The sequence below is a fragment of the Bombina bombina genome, chromosome 1 (genome assembly GCF_027579735.1).
Source record: "Bombina bombina isolate aBomBom1 chromosome 1, aBomBom1.pri, whole genome shotgun sequence".
In the NCBI taxonomy this organism is placed as follows: Eukaryota; Metazoa; Chordata; class Amphibia; order Anura; family Bombinatoridae; genus Bombina; species Bombina bombina.
In genome coordinates, this window is record NC_069499.1 from 252,815,350 (window position 1) to 252,827,550 (window position 12,201).

Below are 12,201 nucleotides of genomic sequence, written 5' to 3' on the forward strand. Positions count from 1 at the left end.
ATACATGAAAGAAAACATAATTTATGTAAGAACTTGCCTGATAAATTAATTTCTTTCATATTGGCAAGAGTTCATGAGGCCCACCCTTTTTGTGGTGGTTATGATTTTTTTTGTATAAAGCACAATTATTCCAATTCCTTGTTTGATGCTTTCGCTCCTTTCTTATCACCCCACTTCTTGGCTATTCGTTAAACTGAATTGTGGGTGTGGTGAGGGGTGTATTTATAGGCATTTTGAGGTTTGGGAAACTTTGCCCCTCCTGGTAGGAATGTATATCCCATACGTCACTAGCTCATGGACTCTTGCCAATATGAAAGAAATGAATTTATCAGGTAAGTTCTTACATAAATTATGTTTTTCTGCCTATATTCTTAGGCCTGCTATATCTATGGCTGATGTTGCAGCTGCATCAACTTTTTGGTTGGAAGCTTAGCGCAACAGGAAACAGATCCTGATTTGTATAGCTTTGATTGCTTGCTTTAACATGCTAATCATTTTATCTGTGATGCTATTTTTGATATAATCAAAATTGATGTTAAATCTGTCTTTAGCTATTTTAGCTAGAAGAGCTTTGTGGCTCAAATATTGGAATGCTGACATGGTATCTAAATCTAGATTACTATCTTTCTTTCCAAGGTAACAATTTATTTGGTTCTCAGTTGGATTCAATTTTTTCAACTGTCACTGGGAGGAAGGGAGTTTTTTTGCCTCAGGATAAAAGATCTAAGGGTAAATCTAAAGCTTCTAATAGTTTTCGTTCTTTTCGACAGAATTAGGAACAGAAAACCAATCCTTCCCCTATAGACTCTGGTTCCAATTGGAAACTTTCTTCAAGTTGGAAAAAATCCAAGCCTTTTAAGAAACCAAAGCCAGCCCCTAAGTCTGCATGAAGGTGCGGCCCTCATTCCAGCTCAGCTGGTGGGGGGCAGATTCAAATTTTTCCAAAACATTTGGGCAGATTCTGTCCAAAATCAGTGGATTCAGAGTGTTGTCTCTCATGGGTACTGAATAGGATTCAGAGTAAGACCTCCTGTGAGAAGATTTTTTTCTCTCACACGTTCCAGCAAATCCAGTGAAGGCTCAGGCATTTCTGAAGTGTGTTTCAGATCTAGAGCTTTCAGGGGTAATCATACCAGTTCCGTTTCAGGAAACAGGGTCTGGGGTTTTATTCAAATCTATTCATTGTCCCAAAGAGAGAAAATTCATTCAGGCCAGTTCTGGATCTGAAAATTTTGTTTTGTAAGAGTGCCAGCTTTCAAAATGGTGACTATAAGGACTATTCTGCCTTTTTTTAGCAAAGACATGGTTGGAGGATCAATTTACCGAAAAGTTCCTGGATTCCTCAGACAAGTTTTAGGTCTCATGACTGCAGCATCGGACACGATCCCCTTTGCTCGTTTTCATATGAGACCTCTTCAGCTTTGTATGCTGAATCAATGGTGCAGGGATTATACAAGAATATCACAATTTATATCCTTAAATCACAATGTTAGACTCTCTCTGACTTGGTGGTTAGATCACCATCGTATAGTTCAAGGGGCTTCTTTTGTTCGTCTGGACGGTAATCACAATGGATGCAATTCTTTTAGGTTGGGGAGCTGTCTGGGGATCTCTGACAGCACAAGGGGTTTGGAAATCTAAAGAGGCGAGGTTACCAGTCAATATTTTAGAACTCCTTGCTATTTTCAGGACTCTTCAGGTTTGGTCTCTGTTGAAGAGAAAACTATTCATTTGTTTTCAGACAGACAATATCACAACTGTGGCATATGTCAATCATCAGGGTGGGACTCACAGTCCCCTAGCTATGAAAGAAGTATCTCAGATACTTTCTTGGTCGGAATCCAGCTCTTGTCTAATTTCTGCGGTACATATCCCAGGTGTAGACAATTGGGAAGCGGATTATCTCAGCCGTCAGACTTTACATCCGGGGAAGTGTTCTCTCCATCCAGATGTGTGTTTTCAGATTGTTCAAATGTGGGGTCTTCCAGAAATAGATCTGATGGCTTCCCATCTAAACAAGAAACTTCCCAGGTACTTGTCCAGGTCCAGGAATCCTCAGACGGAGTCGGTGGATGCGTTAGCAGTTCCTTGGTGCTACCAACCTGCTTATATCTTCCCACCTCTAGTTCTTCTTCCAAGAGTGATTTCCAAGATCATCATGGAACAATCGTTTGTGTTGCTGGTAGCTCCAGCATGGCCTCACAGGTTTTGGTAAGCAGATCTTGTTCGGATGTCCAGTTGCCAACCTTGGCCACTTCCTTTAAGACCAGACCTTCTGTCTCAAGGTCCGTTTTTCTATTAGGATCTCAAATCATTAAATTTGAAGGTATTGAAATTGAATGCCTTAGTGCTTGGTCATAGAGGTTTCTCTGACAGTGATTAATGCTTTGTTACAGGCTCATAAATCTGTTTTTAGGAAGATTTATTATCGGGTTTGGAAGTCTTTTATATTTCATAGTGTTCTCATAAATTCTCCTGGCATTCTTTTAGAATTCCTAGAATTTTACAGTTTCTTCAGGATGGTTTGGATAAAGGTTTGTCTGCAAGTACCTTGAAGGGACAAATCTCTGCTCTTTCTGTTTTATTTCACAGAAAGATTGCTAAGCTTCCTGATATTCACTGTTTTGTACAGGCTTTGGTCCGTATCAAGCCTGTCATTAAATCAATCTCTCCTCCTTGGAGTCTTAATTTGGTTTTGAAGACTTTACAGGCTCCTTCTTTTGAGCCTATGCTTTCTTTGGACATTAAACTACTTTCTTGGAAAGTGTTCCTTTTGGCAATCTCTTCTGCTAGAAGAGTTTCCACATTATCTGCTCTTTCTTATGAATCTCCTTTTCTGATTTTCCATCAGGATAAGGCAGTTTTGCTGACTTCATTTAAATTTCTACCTAAGGTTGTGAATTCTAACAACATTAATAGAGAAATGTTTGTTCCTTCCTTGTGTCCTAATCCTAAGAATTCTTTGGAGAGATCCTTACATTCTTCGGATGTTGTAAGAGCTTTGAAATATGTTGAAGCTACTAAGATTTCAGTAAGACTTCTAGTCTATTTGTTATCTTTTCTGGTTCTAGGAAAGGTCAGAAGGCTTCTGCTATTTCCTTGGCATCTTGGTTAAAGCTTTTGATTCATCAAGCTTATTTGGAGTCGGGTCAAGCCCCGCCTCAGAGAATTACAGCTCATTCTACTAGATCAGTCTCCACTTCGTGGGCTTTTAAGAATGAAGCTTCAGTTGATCAGATTTGCAAAGCAGCAACTTGGTCTTCTTTGTATACATTTACTAAATTCTACCGTTTTGATGCATTTGCTTCCTCGGAAGCAGTTTTTGGTAGAAAAGTTATTCAGGCCGCTGTTTCAGTTTTTATTCCTCTGCTTATGTTTAAGTTTTTTCTTTTCATTTATGAGAATAAACTTATATTTCTCCAACATTGGTGTGTCCGGTCCACGGCGTCATCCTTACTTGTGGGAATATCTCTTCCCCAACAGGAAATGGCAAAGAGTCCCAGCAAAGCTGGCCATATAGTCCCTCCTAGGCTCCGCCCACCCCAGTCATTCTCTTTGCCGTTGCACAGGCAACATCTCCACGGAGATGGTTAAGAGTTTTTTGGTGTTTAAATGTAGTTTTTTTATTCTTCTATCAAGTGTTTGTTATTTTAAAATAGTGCTGGTATGTACTATTTACTCTGAAACGGAAAAGGATGAAGATTTCTGTTTGTGAGAGGAAGATGATTTTAGCAGACAGTAACTAAAATCGTTTGCTGTTTCCACATAGGACTGTTGAGATGAAGTAACTTCAGTTGGGGGAAACAGTTAGCAGACTTTTCTGCTTAAGGTATGACTAGCCATATTTCTAACAAGACCATGTAATGCTGGAAGGCTGTCATTTCCCCTCATGGGGACCGGTAAGCCATTTTCTTAGTCAAGCAAACAGAATAAAGGGCTTAATATGGGCTATAAAACTGGTAGACACTTTTATGGGCTAAATCGATTGCTTTATTTGGGCATTTTATACATGTTTATGCTGATAATTCACATTTATAAACTTGGGGAACGTTTTTTAACGGCAGGCACTATGTTAGACACCTTTTCCAGTCAGGGAGGGCCTTCCCAGTTGTAGGTTGAGCCTCATTTTCGCGCCATTACTGCGCAGTTGTTTTTGAGAGCAAGACATGCAGATGCATGTGTGAGGATCTGAAAGTAGCTGGAAAAGTTTCTAGAAGGCGTCACTTGGTATCGTATTCCCCTCTGGGCTTGGTTAGGTCACAGCAAAGGCTATAGCTGGGACTGTATAGTTGTTAAATTTGTGAACGGCTCCGGTTCCGTTATTTTAGGGGTTAAAGCTCTTAATGCTTTAAGACACTGTGGTGAAATTTTGGTAATTTTTGAACAATTCCTTCATACTTTTTCACATATTCAGTAATAAAGTGTTTTCTGTTTAAAATTTAAATTGACAGTAACGGTTTTGTTTTAAAACGTTTTTTGTGCTTTATTGACAAGTTTAAGCCTGTTTAACATGTCTGTGCCTTCAGATAAGCTATGTTCTATATGTATGAAAGCCAATGTGTCTCCCCATTTAAATTTGTGTGATAATTGTGCCATAGCGTCCAAACAAAGTAAGGACAGTACTGCCACAGATAATGAAATTGCCCAAGATGATTCCTCAGATGAGGAGAGTAAACATGATACTACATCATCTCCTACTGTGTCTACACCAGTTTTGCCCACGCAGGAGGCCCCTAGTACATCTAGCGCGCCAATGCTTATTACCATGCAACAATTGACGGCTGTAATGGATAACTCCATAGCAAATATTTTATCCAAAATGCCTACATATCAGAGAAAGCGCGATTGCTCTGTTTTAAACACTGAAGAGCAGGAGGGCGCTGATGATAATTGTTCTGTCATACCCTCACACCAATCTGAAGTGGCCATGAGGGAGGTTTTGTCAGATGGGGAAATTTCAGATTCAGAAAAAATTTCTCAACAAGCTGAACCTGATGTTGTGACATTTAAATTAGAACATCTCCGCGCACTGCTTAAAGAGGTGTTATCTACTCTGGATGATTGTGACAACTTGGTCATTCCAGAGAAATTATGTAAGATGGACAAGTTCCTAGAGGTTCCGGTGCACCCCGACGCTTTTCCTATACCCAAGCGGGTGGCGGACATAGTGAATAAGGAGTGGGAAAAGCCCGACATACCTTTTGTTCCCCCCCCCCCCCCTATATTTAAGAAATTATTTCCTATGGTCGACCCCAGAAAGGACTTATGGCAGACAGTCCCTAAGGTCGAGGGGGGCAGTTTCTACTCTAAACAAGCGCACTACTATTCCTATCGAGGATAGTTGTGCTTTCAAAGATCCTATGGATAAAAAATTGGAGGGTTTGCTTAAAAAGATTTTTGTACAGCAAGGTTACCTTCTACAACCCATTTCGTGCATTGTTCCTGTCACTACAGCAGCGTGGTTCTGGTTCGAGGAACTAGAAAAGTCGCTCAGTAGAGAGACTCCATATGAGGAGGTTATGGACAGAGTTCACGCACTTAAGTTGGCTAACTCTTTTATTTTAGATGCCGCTTTGCAATTAGCTAGATTAGCGGCGAAAAATTCAGGGTTTGCAATCGTGGCGCGCAGATCGCTTTGGCTAAAGTCTTGGTCAGCGGATGTGTCATCCAAGACAAAATTGCTTAACATCCCTTTCAAAGGTAAAACTCTATTTGGACCAGAATTGAAAGAGATTATCTCAGACATCACTGGGGGAAAGGGCCACGCCCTTCCACAAGATAGGCCTTTCAAGGCCAAGAATAAGTCTAATTTTCGTTCCTTTCGCAATTTCAGGAACGGACCGGCCTCTAATTCTGCATCCTCTAAGCAAGAGGGTAATGCCTCACAACCCAAACCAGCCTGGAAACCGATGCAAGGCTGGAACAAGGGTAAGCAGGCCAAGAAGCCTGCTGCTGCTAACAAAACAGCATGAAGGAGTAGCCCCCGATCCGGGACCGGATCTAGTAGGGGGCAGACTCTCTCTCTTTGCTCAGGCTTGGGCAAGAGATGTTCAGGATCCCTGGGCACTAGAAATAGTTTCTCAGGGTTATCTTCTGGAATTCAGGGAACTACCCCCAAGGGGAAGGTTCCACATGTCTCACTTATCCTTAAACCAAATAAAGAGACAGGCGTTCTTACATTGTGTAGAAGACCTGTTAAAGATGGGAGTGATACACCCAGTTCCAATAAAGGAACAAGGAATGGGATTTTATTCAAATCTGTTCGTAGTTCCCAAAAAAGAGGGAACTTTCAGACCAATTTTGGATTTGAAGATCCTAAACAAATTTCTCAGGGTACCATCGTTCAAGATGGAAACCATTCGAACGATTCTACCCACTATCCAGGAAGGTCAATTTATGACTACCGTGGATCTAAAGGATGCGTACCTACATATTCCTATCCACAAAGAACATCATCAGTTCCTAAGGTTCGCCTTTCTGGACAAACATTACCAGTTTGTGGCCCTCCCATTCGGGTTAGCCACTGCTCCAAGGATTTTCACAATGGTACTAGGGTCCCTTCTAGCGGTTCTAAGACCGAGGGGCATTGCAGTAGTACCTTACTTGGACGACATTCTAATACAAGCGTCGTCCCTGTCAAAAGCAAAGGCTCATACAGACATCGTTCTGGCCTTTCTCAGATCACACGGATGGAAGGTGAACATAGAAAAAAGTTCTCTGTCTCCGTCAACAAGAGTTCCCTTCTTGGGAACAATAATAGATTCCTTAGAAATGAGGATTTTTCTGACAGAGGTCAGAAAGTCAAAACTTCTAAGCACTTGTCAAGTTCTTCATTCTGTTCCACGTCCTTCCATAGCGCAGTGCATGGAAGTAGTAGGGTTGATGGTTGCAGCAATGGACATAGTTTCTTTTGCACAAATTCATCTAAGACCATTACAACTGTGCATGCTCAAACAGTGGAATGGGGACTATACAGACTTGTCTCCAATGATTCAGGTAGATCAGAAGACCAGAGATTCACTCCGTTGGTGGCTGACCGTGGACCATCTATCCCAGGGAATGAGCTTCCGCAGACCAGAGTGGGTCATTGTCACGACCGACGCCAGTCTAGTGGGCTGGGGCGCGGTCTGGGAATCCCTGAAAGCTCAGGGACTATGGTCTCGGGAAGAGTCTCTTCTCCCGATAAACATTCTGGAACTAAGAGCGATCTTCAATGCTCTCAGGGCTCAGCTAGCAAAGGCCAGATTCATAAGATTCCAATCAGACAACATGACGACCGTTGCGTATATCAATCATCGGGGGGGAACAAGGAGTTCCCTGGCGATGAAAGAAGTGACCAAAATAATTCAATGGGCGGAGGATCACTCCTGCCACCTATCTGCGATCCACATCCCAGGTGTGGAAAACTGGGAAGCGGATTATCTGAGTCGTCAGACATTCCATCCGGGGGAGTGGGAACTCCACCCGGAGATCTTTGCCCAACTAACTCAATTATGGGGCATTCCGGACATGGATCTGATGGCGTCTCGTCAAAACTTCAAGGTTCCTTGCTACGGGTCCAGATCCAGGGATCCCAAGGCGACTCTAGTAGATGCACTAGTAGCACCTTGGACCTTCAACCTAGCTTATGTATTTCCACCGTTTCCTCTCATTCCCAGGCTGGTAGCCAGGATCAAACAGGAGAGGGCCTTGGTGATCTTGATAGCTCCTGCGTGGCCACGCAGGACTTGGTATGCAGACCTGGTGAATATGTCATCGGTTCCACCATGGAAGCTACCTTTGAGACAGGACCTTCTTGTTCAGGGTCCATTCGAACATCCAAATCTGGTCTCCCTCCAGCTGACGGCTTGGAGATTGAACGCTTGATTCTATCAAAGCGTGGGTTTTCAGATTCTGTGATAGATACTCTGGTTCAGGCCAGAAAACAGGTAACTAGAAAGATTTACCATAAAATATGGAAAAGATATATCTGTTGGTGTGAATCCAAAGGATTCCCATGGAATAAGATAAAAATTCCTAAGATTCTCTCCTTTCTACAAGAAGGTTTGGAGAAAGGATTATCTGCAAGTTCTCTAAAGGGACAGATCTCTGCTTTATCTGTCTTACTACACAAAAGACTGGCAGCTGTGCCAGATGTTCAAGCATTTGTTCAGGCTCTGGTTAGGATCAAGCCTGTTTACAGACCTTTGACTCCTCCCTGGAGTCTAAATCTAGTTCTTTCAGTTCTTCAAGGGGTTCCGTTTGAACCTTTACATTCCGTAGATATTAAGTTACTATCTTGGAAAGTTTTGTTTTTGGTTGCTATTTCTTCTGCTAGAAGAGTTTCAGAGTTATCTGCTCTGCAGTGTTCTCCGCCCTATCTGGTGTTCCATGCAGATAAGGTGGTTTTGCGTACTAAGCCTGGTTTTCTTCCAAAGGTTGTTTCTAACAAGAATATTAACCAGGAGATAGTTGTACCTTCTTTATGTCCGAATCCAGTTTCAAAGAAGGAACGTTTGTTACACAATTTGGACGTAGTCCGTGCTCTAAAATTCTATTTAGAGGCTACAAAAGATTTCAGACAAACATCTTCTTTGTTTGTTGTCTATTCTGGTAAAAGGAGAGGTCAAAAAGCGACTTCTACCTCTCTTTCCTTTTGGCTTAAAAGCATCATCCGATTGGCTTATGAGACTGCCGGACGGCAGCCTCCTGAAAGAATCACAGCTCACTCCACTAGGGCTGTGGCTTCCACATGGGCCTTCAAGAACGAGGCTTCTGTTGACCAGATATGTAAGGCAGCGACTTGGTCTTCACTGCACACTTTTGCCAAATTTTACAAATTTGATACTTTTGCTTCTTCGGAGGATATTTTTGGGAGAAAGGTTTTGCAAGCCGTGGTGCCTTCCGTTTAGGTAACCTGATTTGCTCCCTCCCTTCATCCGTGTCCTAAAGCTTTGGTATTGGTTCCCACAAGTAAGGATGACGCCGTGGACCGGACACACCAATGTTGGAGAAAACAGAATTTATGCTTACCTGATAAATTACTTTCTCCAACGGTGTGTCCGGTCCACGGCCCGCCCTGGTTTTTTAATCAGGTCTGATGAATTATTTTCTGTAACTACAGTCACCACGGTACCATATGGTTTCTCCTATATTTTTCCTCCTGTCCGTCGGTCGAATGACTGGGGTGGGCGGAGCCTAGGAGGGACTATATGGCCAGCTTTGCTGGGACTCTTTGCCATTTCCTGTTGGGGAAGATATATTCCCACAAGTAAGGATGACGCCGTGGACCGGACACACCGTTGGAGAAAGTAATTTATCAGGTAAGCATAAATTCTGTTTTTGGGTTGTGGATTAATTTTTTCAGCGGAAAATGGCTATTATTATTTTTATCCCTACCTCTCTAGTGACTCTTCTGTGGAGTTCCACATTTTGAGTATTACTATCCCATACATCACTAGCTCATGGACTCTTGCCAATTACATGAAAGAAAACATAATTTATGTAAGAACTTACCTGATTCATAACAAGCGGACAGCTCCACCTACTGGCTATTTCAATTAGTGCATTGATTTCCAAAGCTTTTCAATAGCAGTCAAGTGACTGAAAAAAAAAGTTGTTATTCTGAAACTGCGCAAATTGAACCGGTGTAAACCGAGGGCCACCTGTACTGTAAAATTGTTTTCCCATTAATGTATTTGCACTGATTTGTTCTACCAGCTGCAGATTTGAAGATGTAGGGAAGATTGCTCCTTTAGGTTTGTTTTTCTATACAAAACAGCTGTTTCTGCTAATTGTAGCTATGCCTACGGCTTACTGCTTTGGAATAACTTTTTAATATGCTCCAATAAAGTTTTTTGCAATGTTTTATATAATCTCCGGATCCTGCATCATTTGTTTCTGTTAATTGAACCCCAGCCCAATGAAATGGACTGATCTTTCAGGGAGAGCAGACCTTATTAGCTTATCCCTCTATATTTCCAAAAAATCCTCTTTATCTTATCTCCTGTAAACGGTGAGACCAATATGTAGGGCTAACATTTTAGTACCTCTCTTTTCAACCCCCCACTGGTAGTGTGATTTCTTTCTAATCCTTCTTCTTTCATATAACTATCACTGAAGGATTGGAATTTTCAATATAGGTGGGGATACAATAGGCAAAGTAGCAATTTCAAATGGCAAATTAAATGTAAAATAGTTTATTTGGGAGCACATTAAAGGGACATTAAACACTTTGAGATGGTAATATAAATTGATAAATCATGTGTGTATATGTATATATATATATATATATATATATATATATAACAAAAGAAAATGATATATTCTATTATTATTTATTTTGTCCCCTATTCCTGTAAATTCATTCTGAACATTATTATATTCCACACAGCCATTGGCTTCACACTTTAGTGACCTATTATTTATATTTGTCCCTAATTGACCACAGCAAAGAAGGTAACCTAAGTTACAAAATGGCAGCTTCCATTGTTTTATAGACACTAAAAAGTTACACTTATTTTGTAACTATTTAAACAGCTAATAAAACTTTAAAAAAAAATACATCTACATGTTTTTCTCAGACTATTTTTTTCTTTGACAGCATCATTCTGTCTAGCCTATATTTAGTGTTTAATGTCCCTTTTAAAGGAGAGAGAAAAAATCTCAGTACACCGGACAGATAGCTCAGCATGCTAAGGCACTGTGGCTGAGCTCTGTAGCAACCCAAGGGTTGCAGGTTCGATCCCCGGCGAGGTCCACTCAGCTTTTCATCCTTCTGAGGTCGATAAAATGAGCAGCACCTTGAGACCCTTAAGGGGGATTAGCCGCGCTTTACAAGTACCCAATACATACATACTGTACAACTCAACTGTATCATTGAGCTTGTCCTTACACATTTTTGTTTTTTTTCCTGTTTATTTTGCATGCTATCTTATTTTAAAGATAACAAGGTATTGTTATGATCACTGGCAAAATAACAGACATTAACAGAAGAAAATTAAGTCTTTTCCCCTACCATATCTTAGAGGTTCATTTTTAGCTTTAGGCAGTTTGTTGCAGTTATAATTGGTGCAGTATAAAAAAAAATCAACCTTGTTTTTACCGAATTGCCTACAATTGTTACTTATGTTTGACTTTTATTTATTGCAGATGGTGACAATCGACAACGCAGAAGAATATGTAGATCTGATGTTTGATTTTTGTATGCAGACTGGTATACAAAAACAGATGGAGGCATTTAGAAGTAAGTACACCATGCTAGAGCAACATATTAGGGAAAGGTAGAATATGTTGGAAACGTGCTTTTTTTGTTTGTTGTTGTTGTAGGTAGAAAGGTTTTACACCTTTTTCTTCTACTAGATACGAGTCCACGGATTCATCCTTGTGGGATATTATCCTCCTGCTAACAAGAAGTGGCAAAGAGCACCACAGCAGAGCTGTATATATATAGCTCCTCCCTTCTCTCCACCCCCAGTCATTCTCTTTGCCTATACTAGTAATAGGAAGAGGTAAAGTGAAAGAGGTGTTAAAATTATAGTTTTTATTTTCTTCAAGCAAGACTTTTTTATTTTAAATGGTACCGGTGAGTGCTATTTTTCCTCAGGGAGCAGATGGAAGAAGATTTCTGCCTGGAGGTTGATGATCTTAGCAGTTGTCACTAAGATCCAGAGGAGTTCCCACAGAATGGCTGAGGAGTACTTGAGAAGCTTCAGTGTGGGGTACGTTTTTCATGCTACAAGCATTGAGGTATGTTCAGTCATTTTTTCGGAAGAGACTGTGGTATTTCCGAACTGGCTGACATAGTTCCCAGGGAAGGGGTAAGCAGTAATCCTACATATATGAAGGAGTATTACTGGGACCTGTATATTATGGGCTAAAAATGCAGCAAAGAAATGGCAGCATGGTTGACACTGGTAACATAACGTTTTTATGAGGAAACGTTTTTATGTTTAATGGCACTGGAGGGTTTCACATGGCTTATAGGTGTTGTTTGGGAATACAAAAAACCCACATGGCTAGTTCCTATACCGCTTTACAGTGGTTTTATTAGGCAGAGAGACATCGCATAGGATGGACGGGGCCTAATTTTTGCACCTCAGATAGGCCTAAGCTGAAGACATAGCCTAACAAAGTGATAGTGATATTTCTCAGACCCCTGAGGGCAGGTAGGCGCCACTGCAGAGCTGTGGCGAGGTGCATGGGGTTGCTATTCTATTTTTT

The 12,201-nt window shown here is 41.1% G+C and overlaps 1 protein-coding gene across 1 annotated transcript in view; it reads left to right on the forward strand.

Moving 5' to 3' along the window:
• Positions 1-12,201, forward strand: part of HECTD1 (HECT domain E3 ubiquitin protein ligase 1) — a 699,591-nt gene that overhangs the window by 629,826 nt on the left and 57,564 nt on the right. The window contains exon 36 of the mRNA XM_053711863.1: positions 11,131-11,224. Within this exon, the coding sequence (XP_053567838.1) occupies positions 11,131-11,224 (94 nt within the window). The remainder of the gene's footprint in view (positions 1-11,130; positions 11,225-12,201) is intronic.